Here is a 27653-nt window from a genome sequence, read left to right as displayed (position 1 = left end):
TATTTTTATCCGGTGAAATAAAAACTCAAACCAGGAAGTAATTGTATAGTATTCAAACAAATGTGAACAATCATTATTCGAACTGACTGTGTTACAGTAATAAATACCTCAATACCTTGAGTCGGAATAAGATGTTATTCATTGTCCTAGAGCTAAGTGAAAAACAACCCTATTTAAAAACAGGCGTATTATATCGATGGGTTTCCCCAAATCTAAAATGAAATGGAAAAAGTGTGTTATTTTGCCCGTTTCACACCAGAGTCGCAGTCGCACTTAAAGCTGCATTCCGCCTGCGACGTGTTCGTGCACGCGCCCTACGTTCACGAGCGAGACGCCCGTGACGGTCCACACCGCGAGAGGACTTCACGAGCGACGTGGCCCTCAGCCAATCGGAGAGCAGAAACGGGACATTTATTTCTGAAGGTCGGTCTGAGCTGAGGTTACCGCGTGCACATTGTCATCTGGCGTGTCCTCCCGCCGTTAAACACACCGGGCCGGAGGACAGGTGCGTGCACGGACTTGACGTCGCATCTGGTGCTCAAATTAAATCCCACCAAGGAGTCCAAACAGGTGCCGCGGGAGGCTTATCCGGGACGCGCAGCGTCGCACCGCCGCGTGGTTCTCCTCCGGTAGCGGTAGAGATGGACCGCGACTTGGGCGTCGTTCCCACGCGGTGTCCGTGCGCAGGAGCTCTTCCCCCGGTTGGATTCGGCCGCTAATTGTGCGGTGCACCATGTTCCCTGCGCTCAACACGTTGTCCGAGAGGAAGCCCGAGCAGGTCGCTGGTTCACTCCATCCGTGATTTAGGTAAGCGGAGCGAGCGTCCTCATCTTGTTCCAATCACGTCGCTGTTTAACCCGCTTTACGCGGCGTGTCGGTCGATGTAACGTGATGTGTGCGTGTTTCGCATTGCGTTCGAGGTGTTTGGTATCGGCGTTCACTGCTGTCATTACAATGTTTGTTTCCATCTCCTGCCACATCGCACCTAATAGTATAATGAATATGTATGTAACGTGCACATAACTGAGGTTGTGTGTGATCAGGCCGACTGAGCATCATACCGTTTTTTAAGTGCTAATCATTTAGTGTTTGGGTAATAAAGAAGCTGCAGTCATTGGCCTAATGGGCTTATTGGGATTGGCTCCATAATCTCCTCCTGCTCCTGCTATATGGCTGGTTATAGGACATTATTTCATTGCTACTGTTAAAACTAATATGACGCTTGGATTTTAAGTACCAAGCAAGGGAGAGAACCAAATGTATCTTATCTATTACTGTTTTTTGATATTTATTTTAATTTATTTATGTTCTAAAATGTGTCAAATTCAATATGTTTGTTCAGCATGTATTATGCAGCACATCATCTGCTCTCAAAAAGTATTGAGCTCTACCTTCTGTTCTATACAGCAGCTGACTGGAAGGTTGCTGGATTGAATCCTTACTCTAGCCTGTCCGAGCACATCAATGTCCTATCGGAAGTGCCCCTGAGCAAGGCACCACGTTTAAAGTCAATCTCTAAATCTGCCAAAGTCAAACAAACCACCTTGCCATGGTCCCATACGAGGGAATTTATAGTTTTAAGGAGCTTCGTCATCAAAAGTTTTGCCGCTCACATGACTGCGGTGGTTTAATGTCGAGTGCGGTTGTATTGCTGTGGATTGCAATTAGCAAACAGTCTGGGAATTGCATACACCAAAACACCTTTTGAATAAATGAGGAGTGCATTTAGCTCATAACACTGCACCAGACATTTCACAACAAAGGGAGTTGCTAACGTAACAGTTAACTGTCACACCATGAAGCCATTAATAATGCCTGCTGGGGGGTTTACGGTTGTCTTGCCAATACTGGGAAAAATAGTGTCTCGTAAAGACTTAAGGGATCTGCGGTGAAGAAATATTCCTCTTTGCAGATGGTTAGCCTAATTGACTGAGACTTCTTCGGACATGACTTCAGCAAGCTGCCGGCAGCACGGCTGGTGGCACCAAAACCCCAAACACGCCGCCGCCACTGACACACCGAAGCAGATGGCTGTACGATGTAAATAGACATCATCGGACTTAAGCGTCATTGATCCGTCTACGATGTGAGCCTAAGCGATGTGCCACTTTAGGGAGACTTGAAAAGATGATATCCCTTCGCCTCCGGTTAGATATCAGCCACAAGTCGCACGAGTCAAATCATCTGCCGCTCCGTGAGTCTGAAGCTCTTTAGTTGGATGCAGGCCGCCCTGTTTTTTTTTAATGATATAAGAGTTATCCCAGGGCAGCGGTGTCTGACCCTGTGATAGACATTTAGACAGGGAGCGGAGAGGACTGTGTGTGTGTGTGTTTGGTGTGGAGTGCAGAATCATTAGCATGCTGCAAGTGAAAGGTAAGGGGAAACTGTCAGATTCCCCATGGGGGAGTCTGCAGGCTTTTTCCACAAGTCAAAGGTGGGGTGAGTTGTTGCATTTGTGGTTAAAATGCACACTCGGGTGTATGTACAAGTAAACTTGAATATGAATCACCAGTGTCGATTTTAAATATTCTACCGGATATCTCTAAAGGCTTAAAAGGCCACGGGCATTTTTGTGTTTGATTGTGGCTGAGCATTTCTCTCCTGTCATCCCACTCCCACTCTGATAATACCATAATGAGCCTTTCAGTTAACAAAAAAACTATAATTTCAGTCAAGTAGAAATCCACAAAATGATGTTGTTTTTCATCCAAAATGTTGTGATGCATGCATTCCATGCCAATGAGATATCTAACCTTCACAAATTGCCTCTGGTGTGAAAGCTTGGCAGATGGTCTCATCAGCACTACTGATGAAGTGGGAGAAGTCTGAAAAGGGGAAATGAGCAGCCACTTATCCGGTGAAACAGAAAGATGTGAAAGCTTTGGGTACAGTCCGATATAGGGAGATGGCGTGACTTCCTGTGCAGCATGACCCTTACGGTCTGTGTGGGACAGAAGGAGGTGGCACTCGCAACCCTCCTTCAACTAAACTAAATAGCAAAGATAAGAAAAACTAGTAAATATGAAAAGGAGATGTAAAGCTTGAGGTGGACCTCACTATTAACTTTTAAGTGTGTTTGTAAATTTCACACATCGTTGACTATCCTGTCGGTTCATTTTGGAATTATGCATAATCCGCACAATTTACTTATCTAGTAATTTGGGTACAGCGACAAATGTGAGAGAGAACGGCAGTAGCTGCCGAACGTCTTACTTTGTTCATATCTTGGTTTTAGAAGCCAAGCAAACGTTTTCACCCCCTGATGTGATTCTGAACCATAACAATTTCTGACAGTAATTTCTGACTTGAGACCAATTTTCTCTTTTTTCCTAAATGTCAAAGCTGCTTATCTCCCTGCAGTAAAACTAGGTGGGATCATTTTTATGTAAGGTACTGTAACATATTGCCAGGGATTTATTGGAATTTTCTGACCTCTTACTCTTTCTCTAATTGTTTTCTCCTCCCTTCTCAGCATACAATTACGATACTAGAAGCCGTTCATTGCCACATATGTGACACACACAGGAAGTTTTACGAGACAAATAGAATACAAATAAAAAAATAAAATACAACTAGATACAAACAGGATAAATAAATATACAGCAAAAATACTGCTGCTAATGTCAGGGAGATGTAGTGTCTGCCTCAGTGGGGGACGGGAGGTCTTGGTCCTGATGGACCGCGGCCTCCTGGGGGCGCAGAAAGTTTGTGTCAAAAGAGGAGTCGGCTACAATCTCTCCTGCTCCCCTCAGAGTCCATGAGGGACGGCAGATTGCGGCCGATCAGCAGATAACATGCCGCAGCCTGACCTTGTCCTTGGCTGTGGCTGCAGAGTACCGGGCGGTGATGGAGGAGCAGAGGATGGACTGTTGCTGGCGGTGTAGAAGTGCACCATCATTGTCTTTGGCAGGTTGAATTACTTCACCCGCATCAGGAAGAACATCCTCTGCTGAGCCTTCTTAGTGATGGAGCTGATGTTCAGCTCCCGCTTGAGGTAGCTCCCTAACGCACTCATGGGTACCAAATATTACCCCAAACCTCAAATTTATTCTACCTTTTGTGTTATGTGACATTCCACAGAAAAAAATGCAACAAACAAATGTGGTAATCACTGATTGTCTCTAGAGCTATTAGACGAGAAGTCTGGGAAGAAAAACAAGAATAATTGCTTTTACAAGACGGTCCCTCACAGATTTGGATGAAATTATGTTTATGTCTACGCCGAGTTTCAGGACATTCTGGTTTAAGGATTCACTTTCATTCAGCATCACAGCAGGGGAACGATGATGTCATCATTAGATTTAGAATTCCACCTCGTTGAGTGTTTTTTTTCTTCTCCCCCCCCCCCCCTCAGGATGACGCCTCTCGGTCCCACCTGCTCCGTCTCCTCCCTGTTACCTCGCCTTCACATGCCTCATCAGCGGGCTGAGCGCTGCTGAGCACTCGCCGCGACCCTCCCTGTACCGGCCGACGAGGCGATGCGACGGTTCGTCTACTGTAAGGTGGTGCTGACCACCTCTTTGGTGTGGGTGCTGGTGGATGTGTTCCTGCTGCTCTACTTCAGCGAGTGCAACAAATGTGACGATAGGAAAGACCGCTCGCTGCTCCCGGCCCTGCGAGGTGAGTGAACTGTTTCTCTGCATAAAAAAAGGAGTGATGGGGAAGCAAACTTACAATAGTCTGACATGTACGACGTTGTCCGGTCAGATTATGCTTTGAGTGGTGATAGAATTTTTAAATATGTAATAACTTTTAAAAAATTCATTTATACAAATGAACTGAAATCAAAATCCCATTAGGATATCTCTCCTGGGCCTAAAAAAAGAATTATGTTAATCAGATAACACACAGTAAATTGGCTTTTGAGACAGAAAAGTGCTTTTTGGCCATTTTTATTTGTCAACTTCAACATATGTCCACAACAAAATCCACAAACTTGTCAAACAAGTCTAACTTGCCCTTTTAGCATTCACTGTAACCTTGAAACAAACTCTGTGTGTGCGTTAGTTTCAGAGGTCAACCTAAACCACATTACCTATTTAGCAGAGTTCATTTCCTCACATGGCCGCACTAAGCAGGTTTCTAAGAGGCTCTATAAGCAGCTTTGTGGCTACAATGAACTAGAGCTGCCAGCTACTGAGACCAATTTCTATACCAAAGTATAATGTAACATTGGAGTTACTTTGCTTGTGCAATAGCTCACATATGGTCATTTGCTTTGTAAAAAAAGTGGACCGATGATCATCTTTACAAGCATGCCTGGTTTTCCGTTGCAAGATCTGATTCGTTCCGACCCAAAATAAACAGCCCAATTTATATTTTTGTATTTTTGATCTAATCAGTTTACGCTAAACTGATTATTGCTTTTCTGTTGGGTCGCTCTTTATACCATTTAGTTATAAGGTGCTACATTTTAATTACGAGCATTAATTTAACAGCAGAAAACGAATGCGATGTAAATATGGTCGAGTAATATCAACCTCAGAGTGAATCACTTTCTCTCTGTGTGTTGGTAAATGAGCTTCAGCTTGAGTGCTGTTAGTGCACCTTCATGCATGTGTGTGTGCCCTCCTGTATTATTATCCTTATAGTGAATGTGGAGGTATTGTAAACGGGTCATAAACTAATCTCCAGTATATATTTTTGTTGCTGTGAAAACATCCCTAATTGAACAGGCATTGCTTGTTTACAAGGTACCATTATCAATGATAATGCCGATGACCTCATCGCTTAATTACCCAAATATTGCTTGTCGGTAAAACGTTACTTCACACTGTGATGGTTGACGTTAAACTATGGAAATAATCCGCCCACCTTCCAGCTCCTCCCGAAGGTAAACACTGGTTGCATTATTACATTTCTATCCATCAGGACTGCAGCTGCTTAACTGTGTGCAAAACATTTCCTCATCTAGACATGCAGGAACGCAGACAGTTGTCTGCTTTCATTTGAAGGATTTTTCCGGTGTTTATCATTTACTCTTTGCACAGTATCTCTATTCAGCAAGTTGACCTTATGTTTTTTTGCCATTTGTGTAGCTTTCTTACTGGAAAACGTCTGCCAATTTGTTGATTGAGGTGGCTCTCACTGAACAATACGGCATAGAGATTGCTGTGGGTTACAATAGGCAAAAAATGTACTAACTTTATTATGAGTTGCACTTAGTGTGACATCACGTACAGGCAGTTTTTACTCCTTTAAATCCAGTTAGACGACAGCATTGATCCCACTCTGGTCATTGCCAGGTTGATAATAACCTTTGAAAGAATGTCTGCCATATGATCATTTTTAGTGCATCCACCCCGAACTCCCCCCCCCAGTGATATAAAGTTTGACAATAATTAACTATATGGCAGCCCGACCTACCCTTTATGTTTATGTAAGGTTTTACGTTTTGTTTGACAAACTAATGTAAAGTGATATAATGTTAATGGAAAGAATGCAGCTTAGACCAATTACACCGCAGGTTCTTGTCAGCAGCAGGTTTATGTGAAGGCTACATTTGAGGTCATTTACTGCCCATCCATACATACGGTTGACTTCGGGGGCACAGATTCAAGAAAAGAAAATTTCACACCTACACCTACCTTTTCTATTTCTTTTCTCAATCCCAATTTGGGATGTACCCTGAGACATCAACAGTTTCTGTGAGTATTATAACTAGGGCAGACAGTATAATTTTAGCCTCACCGGGCAAAAAATCCATAATCACCAAATTGTAATTCAAGTGGCCTAAAATAACTAGACTTCTAAACCTACTCTGGGCTTTGAAAAGTATTTTAATCTTAAGAGAATCTAGTTGGGTGATGGGAGACTTTGGTCAGTCAGGTCATGTCAGAGACAAAGTTTTTCTGCAAAGACAGGTGTGTGTGTGTGTGGGTTAGGGTGTTGCATCACTGCAAGGCACAGAAATGGATAAAACCCAGCTTTTTTTCAGCCCATAAAATCTGATATCTTTGAAAATGAAATGTTATTTAGTTACTGTCTGTGCTGGTTTGCTGCGCCTCTGCTGCAAATCACTGCACTTATGTTTATTAGTGCAGCACACGTGCACACATACATGCTGTCACGCTCGCAGCTGAAGCAGGATGCAGGGAGGACTCAAGCGCAGAGTTTTTCCAGTTAACGTGCTCTTTATTTCACAAACAAACCAAAGACGTGCTCCAACGACGAAGTACATTTAGACAATGACACGACAAGGGACAACAGGCACACGGGGCTTAAATACACGAGGGAGGTGCAGGTGATTGGACACAGGTGGAAACACTCAGGCAATCACGGGACAAGGCAGGAAGTGAAGTTAACCCAAGACCACAAGGAACATGAAACTTCAAACTAAAACAGGAAGAGAGACCAAACCGTGACACATGCATATTTTACATGCACAATTGCAATTTATGTGCAATAAAAAGGCACATAAATAGCATCCATATTTGTTTGATTGTCATTCCATTTAGACTCTCATAGCATTCGACTTTCACATCTTCTGATCCTCACCTGGTATCTATGCAACAGTATGTTGCAGTTGTATTGAAGGTGGGCATCAGTGGGTTGACAATTCAAGAGTACACTTTTTAAATACTGGGATAATTTGTTCCCGCAGTAATTAAAATTGCACTATAAATTTAACTTTTGAAATGAATAAATTGTCATTATCAGACCCACAGTACCAGTTAAAAAATAACATTTTCTCATTTGATTCAACGGGAATGCGTGTCCTAACTTTTGACTGGTACTGCAAGCCACGACAGCCGAGCCGTATACAGCGGGGCATTTTGTTCATGGCCTGCTGTGGCTTTGTGTTCAGCGGAAGCTTTTGTGATATAATGTAATGCCCGCTGGGTCAGACTTGCAGGAAGAAGAGGTGAGGTAAACTATGTAGGAAAGCGAGATGCTTGTGATGGAGCCTCCAGCTGTGCACCACTGCAGACCATCCCCCCGCAAAGTAAATGAGAATGAAAAGTGTTCAATATGCATGCAGATTCATCTCTTTAGTGCACCTTGATGAGAGCGATATTTAAACAATGAAACATCGTATAGAGAAGGCTCGCGTGTAACATTTGTTTCAAATGTCGAGATTTTAGAGCTGCACATCTATTGCTAAACGGTTTAGAATTATGAGCCAATGAATCACATAATGGACAGGTTGACAGAGAGACATGTGGCACTTATATTTGTTCAGCACTGAAATGTGAGTTATTGTTTCTCAGACCCACTGCCTGCAAGAGCGACGGAGAGCTTTTCGCTGTAATGGCTCGGCATGAAGCTGCAGGCACCGACATCCATTGACCCGAGGACAGTTTCTATTTCTAGACTTTATTTATTTGAACTAATTTGAATGGTTTAGTATTCAGGTACGTCGGATCAAATACTTTACCGTCATGATGAGGGAATCTTCGCTGAATCCTCTTTCCAAAATGTTCCATGAAATTCACACTGAAAGCACCACGGGACAATACATGCCTGTATGCAGGGACTGTGCCTGATAATCCCAGGAGCCATACAGCTAGCGTAGATGCAGAGCTAAACGATGTAAAGGAAAGACACTTTGCTGTGAAAAGCTCCAACACATCAGTGTTTGTCACATCCACTTTTGGCATTTGCAGAGTTCTTTTCAAATGTGACCATTGTGTTTTGTTACATTTGAATATTTCACTATGAGAAACCACACTTAAAGTGCAGTACCAGTGAAGTTATTATTACATTGTGTGATCTTTTTTTCATCAGTTACACTTAATTAAGCCACTGCAGATTGCACATTAACTATCAAATTCTGCAATGAAAAACTTCAGTTCATGCGTAACAGGTGACGAGAAGTGAACCGTATAATTGAACATTGTTAAATAGTTACATTTTATATTTGGAGGATACAAAAAATATACTGAATACTTAACACTTAAATTTAGATGCTGCAAAAGCTATAATGCGTAAGTTAAACATCCATAGAAATGTTTTGTCAATGTTTAATGGTATACTACGCAGAATTCTCAGCATAAATCTCTGATCTTACAGAACGTTCAACAAAGAAACAGGCTACAGGTCACTTTCAATTAAAGTTGACGACATAAAGCCACAAAGTCACGCTCCACACTTCTCACTGTGTGACAGACGTGACGGGCTATAAATCAAAGTTGAGCTCAACATTTTTCTGTGCTCCAATCATGCGGTGAAGTGTCAATCAATCACAACTCTTTGCTTCTTGGGGTTCCATTCCATCTGAAAGAAGAATAATGTCATTAGCCTGTTCCCGGTACCACATGATGTTATTCCCCAGATCACATCCTTGATAAACAAATTACTTGCTTGATTATATCGTGGTTTATTTAATACAAAGGCCTGATTGTTGTGATATAGCGTCCCAGGTTGAACCAATGATGCATCTGCCTCAGTGGTAAAGTGGGACTTACAGTTGTCTGTTTTATTTCAAGGGCGGAGAAGAACGTCTCCTTCCAAAAAACACGGCATATTCTGCTTTTTGCAGTTCTCGTTTACACCTGATATTACATACATAATTCAGTGATCCACTTTCATACTCAGCTTTTAATAATGTCTCGACCATTTTACACTTTTAAAATACATATTATATGTTGTGGGGACGGCAAACAAAGCAAAAGCAACTCAGATTGGTGTTGACGGTTAACAGTTTCCCCCCCCCCCCAAAAAGTAATGTCTTGTTTTCATCAGCAGCTACAGACTGATGGATTCGAGAGGCCGGGGCGTTTGTTTGATGGACTCTTCAATCATCCAGCTCAGCTCTTGAGCTTTGTCCATCAGATTTAAGCCAGAGTGTCAGCAGCACCACAAACAAAAGAGCAAGATCAGACGAGGTTATCACCTCCAGATCTCCATGAGAGGTCATCGGGAATCCGCTTAACCTGGGATCTCGCAGCTAATGAGAACTGTGTGTCCCCCTTTCATGGAAATCACTGCCCCCGCTCTTTGAGATTATTAAAGAGAGGACAGTCACAAATCTGTGGAAGGTTATTTACCAAAGGTGAAGGGAGCGGACTGTGCTACACTATGACGTATAGCTCACGTACAGTATTGTGCAGTGATCAACATTAGCACAAGACACGTCATTCAGACCAGAGCTGAAGCACAAGTCTGCATTAAATGTGTGAAGGGATTACAACACACATTTCATACGCGCACATTCCCTGTACAGTGTATGCTGCCAGAACATGAATTCATCTTAAAACACACATGTTTGGTACCTGCACATTGATCTGGAAGAGTTGGTCTATTTCGCTGGCTTTTACCAGAAAGTTCCAGTTTAACGAGAGGAGGGAGATGGGATAGCGTACTTTGCTGCATTCCCCTCTGCCTGAAGAGAAATAATGATGCTTGCATAATGCTTTCAATAAAAAAGAAATCTGTAGTTCATCCATTGTTGTTGACCTATACAGAATAAAAAAAGGATACTTTTTTTTGTCAGAACAGCCGATTTCTAAAATAAATCTGTAATTTGGATAATTTTCCCTTAATGAGGCCAATTCACTTAATGAAATTAAGTATATGAAAGTATTTGCAATCTAAAGAGCTTTTCTAACAGTTTTTCTCCTCAATGGTTTCCTCTTTAAGAATAGATTATACATATTTAACGATGAATTGTACAGTGAACTTAACATTACTGCTCCCCTTCTTATTGAAAATAAAACATTAAGGGGGTGGATTCCTCATATGCTCATATCTATGTTACAGCGGTGATATCTCGGAGCCACGAAGGTCCGGGGGAGATGGGCAAGGCCGTAAACATCCCCAAGGACAACCAGGAGAAAATGAAGGAGCTATTTAAGATCAACCAGTTCAATCTGATGGCCAGCGACATGATCGCCCTCAACAGGAGTCTCCCCGACGTGAGGCTGGACGGGTGCGTAAGCTCTGATGCCTTCTAGACGCACGTTGTGAATCCCACTTTTAATACCGTGGCACAGAGGATTTGTTATCTTGTTAAAAGAGTCTCAACAGATTTGGAGACAGTGATGCAAAAATAAATACGCTTCATTATTATTATTGAGATGATGGAAGTCATTCTTAGACTGTTTATTTAGTCCATTAGATTTTATTGGTCTTTATAACTTTATCTAATGTGAAAGGACATCTCTAATTACCCGCACCATTTCAATGCGGAATCAGATCCCTCAAGTGTGTACATTAGGCCTGACATTAGAGCGGGAGGGAGGTTTTGTTTACTGTCACTCAAAATCCATTCGAGCTCTTAATGAAAATCCAAGGAGCAATTTGTGTGAAACATGAGCTTGATCGTCTCAGACGGCTGATGGTGCACCGACTTTTGCCTCTTGCGGAGACATCATCCAAGTGATTCATGTTTAAATGTTCCAACCGAACGCAGTTCTCCACAGCACTTTCATTAAGCATCTGCCAAAGGCTCTGCCAGTCAGATACACAATGAGAAATGGGACATTATTGAATATCTTTTTTCACTCCTACGTTACCAGATCTGTATGCAAATCTAGCCTATCCCAAGAAAACGCTTTCCATGGGACTTTCGGCAATGTAGCGATGCAAATATGAAGATATTTTCCCCTGCAACGTGCAAAAGAAGACCTGTATTTCTCCAAAAACAGGTTAACAATTTCTAAATACATATTTTTCTTTGACCCTGACCCGTGCAGAGGGGCCAGTCGTTGCCTGTGAACAACAGTAACATTTTGCCCCGTGGGAAACCCACTGGCCCAGTTGTGTCACTCAGTGCTGTCACTTTGAATAGACGTGACTGAACTAGCAATGCTTTCTCCTTGGATGGCTTCCCTTAGCCTCCCACCTCCACCTCCTCCTGCCCCGGCCGTCCACCTCCTCCTCTTCTGTGATGCAGCTCATTCATTATTCAGCATCATCCACGCCGACGGCGCCAAAAATGTGACACATTCTCACTCCTTGGCTTTTGACGGACAGGCCGTCGCGTGGACGTGCTGACGTAGCTGTCAACGCCGGTTTGACTTTTTCTAACTCTCTTTGGAGATATTTGTCAGTGAGTCAGTATGACGGCAGCATTGGATAGCAGTGGGACGCGCTCTCTCCTCCGCCGCGGTTCACATAATACACGGAGGTCCGGGGGTAGAGAACCACCCCGTTACTACCGCGGGAAAATCACACTTTCCTCTGTTGACCAATATATTTAGACCGGGTCTGTTTTACGGTAAGGCATGAAGGTACAATCTGTTATGTGTTATAATTGCCACGGTTTTTGGCTGCTTAAATGGATTTTTATTTTCTTGAGATGATTAATTATTTATTTCATACAATGTGTATTCGAAACAAGCTTAAAGAAGCAAATGCGTGGAATTCAGGATTAAAGGGTAATATGTAACCAAAAAAGCTTTTTTATTTTATATGGTTATAGTCATAGTCAAAACAGTGGTTACAAACCTTAAGGCTAGGACCCCCACAAGGGGACCTGACAGGAATATATGGGCTTAAAATGAAGTAATCACAGATAGTGGAATTACTATTCGGCTCAAACTCAGACAGCAGATATGTGATTTATCACGGGAAGTTATAAATAGAAGTGGCTCCATATTAACTTTCCTCACACCTGTAGCTCAGTGATACTCGTGGTTTGACTTTGTTCAAGTCCACCTCCCTGATTTTGATTTGATTTTCTTTCTGCTGCTCCATCAGCTGTAAGACCAAGCTGTACCCGGATGAGCTGCCAAACACCAGCATCGTCATCGTGTTTCACAACGAGGCGTGGAGTACCTTGCTGCGGACGGTGCACAGCGTCATCCAGCGCTCCCCCAGACAGCTGCTGGTGGAGATTGTCCTCGTCGACGATGCCAGCGAGCGAGGTCGGAAATCTGCACTCCGTAGTCGGGGATACGGGATGTGCATTTTGAGCTGGAACGGGATGATGATGCACCAAACTCTGAAAATAACCCCGCAACTGCAATTAACAATTTGCGTTTGTTTAATTAATCAGCTGATTATATTCCTGATTTATTCTATTCAAGTCAACACTTTTGCTCAAAATAAATGGACCATTTCAGCTGAGATTGACTGACAGATCAACTGAGAAACAACTCAACTTTCACTCCTCTACATGTGCACCTCTGCTAGAATGTCTGTTGTTTTTTTCAGACTTCCTGAAGAGGAAGCTGGAGAACTATGTGCGGACTCTGGAGCTGCCAGTGAGGATCCTGAGGATGGAGCAGCGCTCGGGTCTAATCAGAGCCAGGTTGAGGGGGGCCGCCGCCACCAAAGGGCAGGTCATCACCTTCCTGGACGCTCACTGCGAGTGCACCGTCGGCTGGCTGGAGCCCCTGCTCGCGCGCATCAAAGAGGACAGGTAGGAGCCAAAATGGACCCCGGTGAAGGACTAAGATTGAATGATAACGTTTAACTGATTTGACTCTTTGGGTACTTATTCTCATTTTCTGTCAGTTTAATCTTGTGGCTCAGTCATGGTTTAATAGCACGGGCACTATTACATTCTTGCTTCATTTGCATCATGGAGTGCTTGAGCCAAAACTCCCTCTGAATATTGATGGGACAGCAAACTATCAATTTGTGAATACACTGTTGTATCCGGAAGCTGCTGATGGGAGAAGATGGTCATTCTGCATCGTCGGCTTCTGCTGCTGCCCGAGAGAAAAAGCTCCAATTACAAAGTAGCTTCATTTTTTTTGCTAAAACGTAATACAAGATTAAAGTGGACATGGGTATTTTTAAAGATAAATGGGATTTTTTAAAATTTAAAGTGACATCAATCAGAACATTATCTTTTTTTTTAGGGTCTTTTAAACTTCCTTTTAAAAAAACACCAGGTCCACCTGCGCTGTGTATTCGTGAGAATGACTTTGTGGATGAAATCTCCTGCGATCCCTCTCATATCTGAGGTCATTTTCCCTCAGGAAGAAACCAGGATCTAATGACTCAGACTATTATATCATGGAGCCATTACGAATGCTGCTGTACATTTATTAATGTCAATAAGTATGGCTGCAGACGAATGAGATAAACACACAGCGAGTCGAAGGAATTGATGATGCAGGTTGATGTCACGAAGGGATGAAAGGACTGGTTTGTACCACGAATATCACCTGATGGCAAATTCTTTTGGTTCAGATGACTTTTCTCTGTTTAACATTGTTGTGATTTTAATATCTTTTATGTTTTGGTCTGTCTGACAAAAACAAAACAAGAGATTTGAAGATGCCTTTCAGAACGATGCAAATCCATTAACCATTTATTCTCTCCTCTACTCTGGGTTTTCCTGAAATGAGATAAGATAATCCTTTATTAATCCTGCTGCGAGGAAATTCACAGGATTTGCAGCAGCGTAGGATAAAGTGCAAACAAGAGACATTAAAATAGAAACAAGATCAAAAACGTATTCAAAATAAGCAGTATTAAAATAACAATGGAATCACAAATCCACAATAAGGACAGTGACTACATAACTGTTATTGCACAGTGGGTTTATAGTGCTCAGGATTTGAGATATTCAAGTGTTCATTGTCATCGATTTAATTGATAAATTCTTAATAAAAAATCTACAAAATAATCCACAATATGAATAAGATTTTGATGTAGCCCTGTCGAGATCAACACCTGGCTCCCACTACCTTTAGAACCCTAACCCATTACCTCGTTGGTATATTTCTGAATAAGCACAGGATCTGATGCTGTGTTCTTTCGCGCCCTTCAGGTCAGCAGTGGTGTGCCCCATCATCGACGTCATCAGCGACGAGACGTTTGAGTACATGGCCGGCTCAGACATGACCTACGGGGGATTCAACTGGAAGTTGAACTTCCGCTGGTACCCGGTTCCCCAGCGCGAGATGGACCGACGCAAGGGGGACAGAACGCTGCCTGTCAAGTACACAAACAAGCCGTCCTCCTCCAGAGATCTAGATCTAGATCGTTTGCCAGAGGAGCCACTGTCCACTTTGGCAACGTATTTTTTTCCCTGTCGTGACACTAAATAAGTTGAAGGGACGTATATTTGTGAGCTCAAACTGATGTTGGCTACAGTGGAGACGAGGATAGTTTCTCCACCCAAACTCCTCTTGTCAAAAGAGTGATTTTTAACCCTCTGATATAAATAGATCTTCTTTCCTCTGTGTATTCCACTGATGAAAAACATCCGCCTAAATAGTCTCCTGCTGCTTTCGATTGTGCTCCGTTGAAGCCCAAGAATGCATGAGCTCATTTATTCTAAAAAGAGAAACACTAAAACTACTGACAGTTGCCTTTTTTTAGGCCTCACAAAACTAAGCACAATTTGTCATGTGTATGCAAATCACTACCAGCAACAAACAAAATTCTTAATTAAGGGCCGACATTAACATGGAATGAATTAAAAGATGAAAGTAATCGCCCCTCTGAGGCTTTGTTTCAAATTGTCCCACAAATTGGTCTTTTATTATCTTCTGAATGTTCCTCAGAGTTACACTACGTAACGAATACTCTGAGCACAAAGCAAAGTAATATTTCAAAAGGATGGTTTTGCTTTTGTTTTGCAGGACTCCCACCATGGCAGGAGGATTATTCTCCATAGACAAATCATACTTTGAAGAAATCGGGAGCTACGATCCGGGGATGGATATTTGGGGCGGAGAGAACCTGGAAATGTCCTTTCGAGTAAGTCACAAGCTGGAGAGAATGCAGCAATATTTGGATGTTGATGCATCTCCATTTAAGATTTAATTAAGGGGTTCAAAAGGAAATGCAAGAAAAGAGGATTCATAGTAATACATGTTTAGTGAAATGAGATGTTTTTAAAAACACATTCATTTAGTTACGCTTAGAAAAGAGAAAAAAATGTGGACAATACAGGATTTTATTGGCGATTGCGATTTAAAAACACAATCCCAATATTGTCTCATGGAATGACTTTTCTATTACGGTAGAAAGGTTTAAAATGGATTTCTTATGTAACAAAGAACAGAATCTCAATTTCTGCTACTTATATATGCATTTATCATGTGTTTTTATGCATGTGGACTTATAATTTCCTGGTTCCTATCTGTAATAGATGTATTTGATTCTTAAAGCAAATTAATAATCGGATGCTATAATTCCAAGCATAGTTGATCTGGATTATATTGTGAGTTGCAATTATTCTTTTCAGGATAATTCAGTTTAAATTGCATGTTTTTCTAATGTTCGCTGTGTTTTTCTAATTATTTGCTCATATAGAATTGCACAGTGATTCATTTGTAGGTCAATGTGGGATTGAATGGAAATTACAAATTCTTTGTATGTCTGACATATTATGGTAATAAATGTTTCCTGATTCCTGGTGATACACATCCGCTTTTATCATTATTTGATTTTTAATAAGAACACACATGAAATCTAAGGGTTTGGGAAGAAAATGGTACGTTTGCTTGTACCTCCCTGCGTGCAGGTTAAGAGCATTGTAATGCCTCAGGGTTACCGTAGGAGCAAAACACAATAAAATAAAGCAACTAGACTTCACCCACTCTTCGGTTTGTATGGAAATGTATTTTCCTGCTTTCATGCCTGACGCTATAAAAAGCTCCATTGTTTTGTATGTGTCTGCAGATCTGGCAGTGCGGTGGCTCCTTGGAAATAGTAACATGTTCCCACGTGGGCCATGTTTTCCGGAAGGCTACCCCGTACAGTTTCCCCGGAGGAACGGGCCAAGTCATCAACAAAAACAACAGGCGCCTGGCCGAAGTCTGGATGGACGACTTCAAAGATTTCTTCTATATCATTTCACCAGGTACAGAGCTGTGAAGCAGCCTTCCTGGCTGCCTCTTTCAGCCTCTGGAATAGTGTCACACATACCACAGATGCAAGTTTCAGCGTAGCTCAGTCAGGGATTTAAGAGACGTTTTCCCCTGTTTGCTGGTCGCTGATATGACATCCAGCGAAATCGGTTTGGAGAGGAAAGACTTGTCCGCTCTATTTGATCCTTTCATTGTCTCGCATAGGACTTTTATCTCGCTCATTTACGAATGAATCCTCGCATTGGAGTTGAGTGCAGCATTATCTTGAAAAGAATGATTAATTCAGTTCTACTTGCAGACACACTTGTAACTGAACTTCTAGAGGAAGAGGACTGTTTAATATCCAGCACAGTCTCTTAGCCAAAGCTCAAACACACACACACACACACACACACACACACACACACACACACACACACACACACACACACACACACACACACACACGCACGGACAAACTAGAACCATAGGACAGTGCAGATCGAGATCTGCCAACCTCTCCCATCTGTCGACCTGTTGTTGTGATTACCCTTTAGCAGACAGAAGTGCCCCAGATATATCTGGTTAATGGTTTTCACCTGTGAGGGATCATTTCGTAGGCAGGACGCTCCTTCCAGGTGTGTGCACTGCACACGGAGCCGTGAGGGTTGTGATGGATGAGCCTCTCTGTGTTTTGTGGCCCTTCAAAGACCGTCTGTTCCTCCAGGAGACGATGGAGAGTGATGTGGGCTGCCAGACCTCACTTATTGGCACGCGGCGCGTTGCTCAGGCCCGAGTTTGGGAGTGGCATCATGTGATCCAATTAAAAGTGTATCTCCCTCCTCGTCTCTCATGTGCTCTGGTGATTTGAAGATCAAAGAGGTTTTTCATCATTTGCTACACGCGATGCACAGAATCAACAGAGAGAGGGAAAGATGGAGGAGTGTCCTTCAGAAAGGTCTATTTCTCAGTTTAAATTGTAAAACCTTGCAGGTGTTGCAGAGGTGTTGGTTTTGCTGTTTGCGCTGCCTGGCTCGTGTTTGATGGTTTGATGTGTTGTATTTTCCCATATTGCAATCCCACTCTTTCATGATTGATTACCACCCTGGATCTATATCTACATGCAAGCTATGAGTTCTTAAGAGGCATTCTGGGGAGAATCCATCCATGTGTGTAAGTGTCTGTGCGCAGTCGCTGTCTAATCCTCCGTCTTCAGTTGCATCAAGGCCGATGCATTATGAAGTCCCCTTGTTGGCTGAAATAACATGCATCACAGCACACAGTATTCCACAGTTGTTGCATTGTTGCATTTCTGAAAAAATCTTTGAAATTATACAGTCTTGAATTTGCTTCCTCACATGTCCATGTTGGCAAAATTAGGTGATTTCAGTGTTTTTATGTGGAGAAGATCCTTCTCTCACAACCCACACTAGTGTTTTTATTTTTTATAAAATATATAAATACTATAACAAACACTGGCTGATGATGTTCACTGATGCATACATCTGAATCCTTGTCTCGGCATCTCGTCTGCAGGTGTGATGCGCGTGGACTACGGAGACGTTTCTTCCCGTAAAGACCTCCGTGGGGCCTTGAAGTGCAAGCCGTTTGCCTGGTATCTAGAAAACATCTATCCGGACTCCCAGATCCCGAGACGATACTACTCACTTGGTGAAGTAGGAGCCTTTCTTGTACTCTGAGCCCCTATGATGCAGCAAAATGATAGATGCAGGCTGCCTTCATCTGCAATCAGTGAGACGCGTCCCTGCAGCCTCTCGGCTGTGTTTTCAGAAAGGCGATATCGCTGCGAGGCGCATCAGAAAAAGTCAGGATCCAGTAAAAGCTGAGTAAAAACAAACATTCCCACCTGCTCATATTAGACACGCAGGATAAACAAACAGGTATTGATGTTTACACAGTCCTGCTGTGATTGCTGGGTAGCAGAGATAATGCAGACATTCTACACAGTGTGGCAAAGACTGTTTTTCAAAAATGATTCAAGACGAAGCTGAAAAAGGACAATTTCTTGTCAGATTATGACTTTAATAAGCGATTTAATAAGAGATGGAACTTACAAAGTAGTTTCCTTAGAAATTAGAAAGGGGATTTGTGGGAATTATGCGATCATTTGCTGCTAAACCGAGAGAACTAATTGCTAATTGTTTTCAAGATAATTCCTTTCATTAGTTAGTTTCCATGCGCACAGAAAAGTTTTTGAGTGACCTGATTTTTCCACTCGATGGCCAAGGCGGCGCGTCGACGGCCTGACGCGAAGCCGGCGGCGACACGCCGGTACCGGGCTGCCCGTACAACAGCTATTTAAAAGTAATGTCAGCTGAAGAACTCATGGCGAAATGAGCTCGTAATCTCCCCACATCCATACAGCTGAGGATGAGAGGATTTTAATCTGTTCTGCTCTGCTGCTGTACAAGCTGAGTCTCTCCCTCGCTCTGCCTCTCAATCCACTGCAGCACCTCAGCTCTCATCTCCCTCTAAAGCAGACCTCTCCCAACTGATTATCATCCTCCATAACACACAGTCAGCATTTCCTTCAACAGCTGAAACCATTAGGTTTTATATCACTTAATTATGTTCCGTTCCTGCGGGAAAGGCATAATAAGACGCTCCGGCACATATAGAGCTCAGTTTCAGCTCTGAATGTAGAACCGCATATTATACATATTATTATATTATATATCATGTACATGATCTGGTGACACAATGTATGTGATATAGCTGATTTCAAGGGCCTCCAGCAACACTAACAATTAACTTGGAAACAAATTTTGCCCGTGAATAATTCACTTTTTATCAGAAAAATAAATGTCATTGGCTTTTGTTTGGTTTAGTTTCTAATGAGTATTTTGAGTTAAAGTCATTTTTATTAATTTTTTTTCCCTTCCGATTTTCTGCCTCTAGATACGAAATGTCGAGACCAACCAGTGTGTGGACAACATGGGAAGAAAGGAGAACGAGAAAGTTGGCTTTTTCAACTGTCACGGCATGGGTGGAAACCAGGTGATGAATGTGTGCTGTATGTAGCCTGCATTTGGCTTTTCAACTACACGCACACAATGTGTTATGAACACATACTTTTAGGAGAATACTTTTTTTATGAGCGGACTCTTTAATCTCATTTAGTTTGAACAAGCGAAGCCTTTGATACTTCTTCATCCAGGATACATGAGCCTTAGGGTTTTCTCTTTGAGGTTGTGTTGGACCCAATGTGTGAGTGAATTTGCAACTTTCAAGTCAATCCACACATTTTCAAAGTTGAGTTTTTTCCAAGTGTTTGTTTCCCTGCTTCTAAAGTCCTTTGTTGATCTGGCTCCATGCTGTGGGCCATTGGGAAGGGTAGTTTGTGCCAAGAATTTGAGTGTACATTGGTCCAATTCTTATTCCCCTTTGGACCTTGTTATGGGACATCCTGTGCGAGCTGCACTCAATGTAACCCTAAATGAATACAAAAATGTGGACAAGGGCATAGATGGCACTCACACCCGTCATTTTGTACAGTAAATAAAAACGGGGCTTGTCCCCTCAAAAATAAAATCAAGAAAACAAGTATGTGCAACTCATCCACATATTTCTAGCGGTGCTGTTGTTTGATTTTCTGAGAGATTTTCTGGTTTTCCAGGTGTTTTCTTACACGGCGGATAAAGAAATCAGGACAGACGACCTCTGCCTGGACGTCTCCCGCCTCAACGGACCCGTCATCATGCTCAAGTGTCACCACATGAAGGGGAATCAGATGTTCGAGTATGACGCCGAGGTAAGGTCCAAAATTCCCCGCTGCAGCCAAATATTTCATAACCAGGCTGCTGTTGCACGATGCAGCCATTCTTTGCTCCCTCATGCCTGACAATTTGAAAAGTGACTTGAAAATGAATGATTGAAATGGTTTGTTATTTGTGCCGTCGGGGTGAATTTGAGACGCACACCGTGGGAGAAGCAGCGTGCTTTTGCTGCCACCAGGTGGTGCTGCATGTCAGCTCTTACAGCTGCACAGAAGTGCGTTTCTCCACCCCAGCATCTGTGTCTCTCCTCTCATGTTCTCTCCTTCCACTCAGTATGTTGGCAAGTGGGATTATGATTTTGAGGTAAGCGGTTCAAGTCATTGCCCCTGAATGTTGCTCCGCAGTCCTGTGATTCGGGTTTTGTGATTTACCCCAGTAAGGTGTAAGTGTCCGTAGAATAGATCATTCATGGTTCATTGGTTTTTTGGAGGGCTGAAATGTTAATTTGAGACAGATTGTATTTTAAATTTTGTCATTTTACTTATCTAATCATCATGAAAAAGGGTAATGAACTTCAGTATGTGTCACTAAAAGCAATGCAGTCTAACAGAACATTTCCACAAATATATATTCTTTTTGAATCAACCATTGTTTATAGAGGTGGCGACTGTATGGTCATTCTGGAGGGTGTGCTTTGTGCTGCTATTCTGATATTTAATCTGCCATATTATTGAAATCAAATCGACGATAGAAACACCTGCCAGTCTGAACAACAAACCTAATCCCAAGGCATTCTGCATTGTTTTGTGGCACATTAAATAGCTTATGGTCTGTAAAATTCACTGGCAAGTCGATACTGTATTTACAAAGCATACAAATGTGTGAGTGACTCATTGTTTATTTATAGTGGCACCAAAATGAAAAAAATAAACGATTAGATGACTGTCAAAGCCTAGGAGAACTGTTATGGTTCCTTTTACTTTATATTCCTGGTTATGCAAGCTGTAATATTCTTACCATGACATTATTCAATGAAATATGGAAACAGATGTTGCATAAAGACATTTTGAATCCTCCGAGACAACAAAAAAAATTCTCCTCAAGCCCTGCTGACTCAGAACTCAAAGCACATTTGGGATTATACAACACAAAAAGTATCTTCCATATTAACAATGCATGTGTTTTCTGTTAAACCACTGTGAGCCGGTTAGAAAGGACTGCACCGAATACAGTGGTATTTCTCAGCGATTGAGACGTCCTACCGCTGACACGCGGACAAGGAGAGGAAGCCGGGAGGCCTTTCCATCAGCGGCGAACAAACCCTATGAGAAATCCTTTCATTACACTTTGTTCTCTGGGTGCATTCTTAACACGGAAGAGAGCTGAATATTTCATAGAGTAAGAGGACTGGTCTCTGTGGCGAACGGCACTGGGGGATTCACCGCTCACAGTGGCCAAGATTATTTTAAGGCCAGGTGTGATGGACAGGGACGGAATCCTGGTGAACTACAGGCCCATTAACATTTCATCTGCTCATCAGTTTCACTTCCAGAGGAATACCCGACTCAATTATTTCTGATGTGTTCACTCACAACCATGACTGTTCCCCCGGTGTTATTCACCACTGGGCAGGTCTGTGTGAAACCAACAAAACCGTTATGCTAATACCGCTTTCACCTAATATAAGTAGAGCATAAGCCTTTATGATGTAACGCCACCAATGCTATTTACAAATCTTAAAGAACCAAAGCCACCCTTTGTATCAACTATTGAAAAGAGGAAGCAAATGCTTTTTAGTCAAATAATAATATATATTTATTGAATATTTTGACAAATTAATAAAAACATCGGTATGACTATGATTATTAAAATCCATACTACAAGAAAACGCCATTATGGGCGATATGCATTAAAAAAGTAAAAAAATGTGTTGAAGCCAAAACCACTAACCAATGTTAAAGAGTAAAAAAGAAAGGACATAATATATATATATATATATATATATATATATATATATATATATATATATATATATATATATATATATATATATATATATATATATATAGACACATTGTTCAATCATTAAGAGGGTAATTAAGACATGTTGTTTCATAATTTAATGCAAGAAAATTGTCCAGGTTTCAAACATATTCAATAAACCGCCCATCGTTCCTCTTTGAATCAACTGTCATCAAAAAAGAAAATCGTATTAAACTGGAAACAAAAAAACAGAAGCACGGGCCACGAGGAACAGATCAATTGGAGAAAAAAAAACTGTTCGACACCCTTTAACTTCACCCCCCGCCTGTCCCTTTCACCCACCGGCCCGCCGCAGAAGAACACCTTCCTCCACATCATCACCCAATCATGTCTGACCATCAGCCGCCTGGAGGACGGCACCTACGGCCCCACTGTGGAGCACTGTAACCAAAGTCCCAAACAGGCCTGGATCCTCCACAACTACACGCGCCTGGAGGTGGCCCGGCGCCTTTACTTCAGTCCCACTGATTATTTTCTCTGAGTCGGGGGGCCCGAGGTGAGAAGGTCGGCACTAATTAGGCGAAGAGCAGAAGCAGCTGGTCAGTAGTGATGTAGTTTGTCGTGAGCTTTGTTAGAAGTAGATTAGTTTGACCTGTTCAGGCTTCAGTTGCACCTTTTGTGGTTGTTATTAGGCTCTTTTTTTTTTTTCTTTCTTTGTGTTTTAGTCAGTGAGGAATGCAGAGTTCTTGTTGTTGTGATTTTTATATTTCAGGTAGTAGTCGGAATATGCATGCAAATTGTTTTTAGGAGGCACTAAAAGTAGCTTTTACCAGTGACCTTTCGGGAGGAGCGTATGAAGACCGGGGCGGAGGCACATGGAGCAATGACAAATGTCCCATCAAGATGGTTCTGTGTGTAAGATGCTATCTGCAAGACCTTTAGCCAATCTCCACGCCAAATCAGATCTTATTTGACATTTATTTTCCAGCACAAATCATTTATTTTGATGCGAAAATCCACCGGCTGCCCCCGCCGCCGCCCCCCCCCCCGCCCTTGTTTATTTTTAGCTGACTATCTGTGTGCAGGACTAATTGAAATGGGCCTACCATTGTTTGTAAGTTCTTTTGAAGTGATCCTCCATTGTGAACCTGCCTTTCATGGCCCCCGGCCTCTCAGGCCACTCTCCCATTGGTCTGCAGCAGCTGTGTCCACCGTGTGCCGTGTGCACATTGTGAACCCAGCGAGTCCAAATAATCAGTGCTTTTCACCACTCGGGCCTGCAGCATATTTACATGCTTTTGTAAGGAACATCTTTTTTTTGGGGGGGGGGGGCTCGGCCCCCGTCTTTTCATGTCCGTGTCGTCGCCTCTCCTGCTTTTTCCGATCCGTTATTTTTCTAGCCTTTTCCGTTCCGCTCAGTTATACGCCGACTTGGGGTCCTGTACTGTCGTATCCCTTTAAAAAAAAACAAAAAAAAACAAGGAGCAATCTCACTGTAGCTCACCACAGTCTTTATGTGCAACCGGAGTAAATTGGGTAAGGAGCTGCCACGGCTGCTGGTGTGTGTCGGGGTTGCGGCAGTAGAGTGACCCGCTGTTAGATGGCCTGATTTGCTGTTCACGCTCGGCGGTCCACCAGAGGAGAGCGAGTACACAAGAGCAGGGCACCGCGAGGGCCAATGAGACGGTGCCTGACTCTGCCTTGAGACAAAGGGAATCTGCTGCTTTTGTGTTTCTCACAGGGGAAAAAAAAAAAACAACAAAAAAGAAGCAGCCCAGCCTTCTCGAACACCCGAGTCATCACAAAATCACACGCCAAACAGGAAGCATGTTCACTGTGCTTCTTGGTGACAAAAGGATAATGCTCCTCAACCGGGACTTTAATTAGCCCGTCTCAGCTGTGCAAACACTCAGCAACTTGGTTGCTTTGCTGGGAGGCTGCGACGGGAGTTTTCTCTTCCCCAAAGGAGGCATGAAATAATTACAGGCGAAGCGCAAGACCTCAAGATTTCTAGTATTTTCATTAAATGTGGAATATTATTTCTACCCCCCACTGTCACACTGATCTTCGGTCCCCCCCTGCCACTAGAGGAGGTTTGGATCTTTAGACAAAATGAAATGATAAAACGATTCTTTTCGTTGCCTAAGCCCGGTTGTAGTGATTAGGTCTACCTGCAGCTCAAAGAAAAATAGTTTTTTAGCTAAGAAGCTGCTGTACAGTATATTGTAACAAAGCAAGGCTCAAATGATTCTAACCTTGAGCTACCTTTATTCTTCTGGTCTTTTTTGGCAGGTGTGTAAGGTTCGAATGTCACAGGCTCTCTTTGTTGTTGTTCTGTTTGAACAAAACAGCGTGCACACACACACACACACACACACACACACACACTCCTTTGTATCCAGGCAGAGAATGTCCAGCCCTTGTGTTTTACAGCTTAAGATAAAACACGGCCTGAGCGTCGCTGTGTGCTCATTAGTCTGAATATCCTCAGTCAACAAAGCGCTGTCATGTTTTAATGAAGACTTACTCCTCAAACGACAAGATACATAAAGCCACTGCTAACGTCGTATCGCTGCATGGATACTTTGTTCATAGACTTTCACATATGTTTTCTTTCATGAAAATGGCTCCTGAGATAACAGTCCAAACTGGTGAAACTGAGGTTATCTCTTATTTTGTTACAAGTCAATGTTTTAAATCCCTCTGCTTTCGGGCTCTACCGAATAGTCATTTGTCTCGTTGACATCCGCGAGTCTAGATCAACGTTCAAATGCTAAAGGTCAGACCACATTCGTATTATTATTATTATTATTATGCTTTGTGTAGAATTGGATTCGGGTGGTGGCTGTGTGGGATTGTTTGCGACGTGTGCGATCCAAACTCATTCCCCCAGGGCCTCATGAAGTACAATAGTATCTCACTAAATATTGAGTGTCATGTTTGTTTGTTGTTCTGCCTTCTCAAACGCAACCTTTTCACAGCTGTCAGGCTGTTTGCTTCGCCCCTTGTCTCAAACAAAGGGAGGCACGCATTGATGACTTTAATGTATTATTAAAATAAAAGAAAACTGACTGATTCTGTTCAAGGATCATTCATTTCTTTTAGAATAGACTAGAATCTGATCTTTGAATGTACAAAAGTCCTAGTTTTATTAGCACCTACAATTTCTCCACTCTATCTCTCGCCATTGCTTTCTGCTTTGCCTAAAAAAAAAAAAACACATCTTCAGCTTCTCCTCTTCCCTCTCTTCCCTGCGCTGGATCATTAGGACGAGAGCAGCAGAATTGCAGATGCCGAGGCAAATGAAGATAATCAAAGCCCGTATCCAACACCCGCCGCTCCCTTCCAGTCGTTGGTGAAGTCTGCGGAGCCTTTGTGGCGGGTCGCCAAAGATTTCTTTGTGGCGCTTGCCGTCTGGACAATTTTTACGATTTTTTTTTCTGGTTTGTGTGAGTGTGATAGAAGAGGGAACAGACGGGAGGGACACCGTGTGGGGCTATGCAGCAGAGCCATTTGAGAGGACGTGGTATACTTCAGAGTAAAATAACGGGGCTCTTTGAGGCGAGAAGTATTTAAATCGTAATCCACCTTCAAGGAAAATGACTCCTGTCATCTGAGACAGTTTTACTCCTATTTATTAACTAGCAATTATATTGGTGGAGGAGTCGGAGGATGAATTGCTGTGACAATCAGCTGAAGGTGTAACTAATAAGGTGTAAATAAACCAAATAGCTGTGTTGTATTACTGTCACAGTGAAAAATTATCCACGTTATCTCCTTTTAACCTTTAGTGACTGTGAAGTGAAAATAGCTTCCTTCTTAATGCGACAAGCAGTGACTTACCATCATTACTGTTTTGCTAATAATTAGGTGTTAATTCACATATACATATATACTGTCCTAGCTGAGGACCGCTCCAAGGGGTCACTCGGCTAAAAAGACATCCGATTCACAAGAAGGATAATGTGGCTCCCACACGGCGTCTGCTGGATGTGCTCCCGAGTGGCCCAAAAGCCATTTGTGGCAGAGTTAGGATGCGAACATGTCTGTTGATTAGTCCTCCTCGTTTAGGTCGGATATCTTTGTTTGTTTATCTGTTATCTGGTCATTTGGCTTCCTTTTGCTGCCCCACCACCTGATTGCACTTGGATGTTCTCTGGCGTTTTATCCCTGGTTCCTTTCCGAGTGAAGGACTGATGCAAGAGGAAAGGAAAACAGCTCTGGGCTGCAGCAGACTATGTGGTTGCTTATCACTGCTAGCGAGGCTACTGAAAACCTCTTTTATATCCTTATTTTTTCGAAACATTTGGGATGCTTTTGATGCTCGACTGTCTTTCACCGAGAAATCATTTCTGTGAAGCGACCGAGGCAACAGTCTCCTCGCCGACAATAACCTCAATTCTCCGAGCAACCTGAGTGCATGTCGCGCCGCACAAGGGCCTTGATTCTCGCCTTTTCCCCGACTCGAGCACCCGGCTCCCTTGATGTTCTTCATCGTTTTTTTTTTTTTTCTTGCTCCAGCTCCAATTACTGACTGTAACAAGCTGTGGCTATTTCTTGGGGCCCCCAAAATATTTTTGAGTCAATGAGGCAGGTAGAGGGGAAACATAACGGTAGAGCCTCACCAGTATGTTGTCATTACTGTACTGTCTTCCGTCACGCACCAACTGCCATTTCCATGTATGTCTAACACATAATGGCAATAAACGTTTCCTGATTCCTGATAAATAAGTCTTCAAGCAGACGACACATTACAAGTATGCCGAACAACATGTGCCGTGTTTGCATCTAATTGTCCATCCTATTTGGTCCTCCCCCCTCCAGCGCCTCACCCTGCTGCACGTCAACAGCAACCAGTGTTTGGACATGCCGTCCGAGGAGGACAAGATGGTCCCCACCCTGAGAGACTGCAACGGCAGCCGTGCTCAGCAGTGGCTGCTCCGCAACATGACCCTGAGCGCCTGATCCCTCGCCTCACCTGCCCCCCCCCACTCCCCACACTGCTCTCCCCTCACCCTAACCCGTCTCAGGCTCTGCACAGCCTCGCCAGGTGGCTCTTTCCAGTGGGCGCGCTCACGCACGCCGCCTCTCCCCCGTCACAGCGGACACACAAAGGTGCCCAGGCAGCGGCGGCTTATCTTCGGGGGTGGATTCCCCCGTTTCAGCTGTCCTCTGGTTTTTGAGAGAAGCTGAGAACCCTGCTGTTTTGGGACTCAACGAGGGGGGGGCACTTCGG

General features: G+C 42.9%; 1 protein-coding gene across 2 annotated transcripts; it reads left to right on the top strand.

The window, feature by feature from the left end:
* galnt13 (UDP-N-acetyl-alpha-D-galactosamine:polypeptide N-acetylgalactosaminyltransferase 13) lies at window positions 1-27653 on the top strand. Of its 2 annotated transcripts, XM_037488654.2 has the most exons (13): window positions 1-807; window positions 4355-4620; window positions 10702-10870; window positions 12643-12809; window positions 13099-13306; window positions 14669-14839; window positions 15486-15603; window positions 16531-16711; window positions 18234-18373; window positions 19617-19715; window positions 20335-20469; window positions 20768-20797; window positions 22773-27235. In XM_037488654.2, exons 2-13 carry the CDS (start codon window positions 4479-4481, stop codon window positions 22956-22958), a joined length of 1746 nt encoding a protein of 581 aa, XP_037344551.1. In that variant the 5' UTR covers window positions 1-807; window positions 4355-4478; the 3' UTR covers window positions 22959-27235. The 2 variants fall into 2 exon arrangements, with proteins under 2 accessions (XP_037344551.1, XP_037344550.1); XM_037488653.2 differs by lacking the exons at window positions 20768-20797; window positions 22773-27235 and adding an exon at window positions 27242-27653.

Source organism: Pungitius pungitius, chromosome 10, assembly GCF_949316345.1.
Source record: "Pungitius pungitius chromosome 10, fPunPun2.1, whole genome shotgun sequence".
Lineage (NCBI taxonomy): Eukaryota > Metazoa > Chordata > Actinopteri > Perciformes > Gasterosteidae > Pungitius > Pungitius pungitius.
This window is presented reverse-complemented; position numbering and strand designations above follow the sequence as displayed.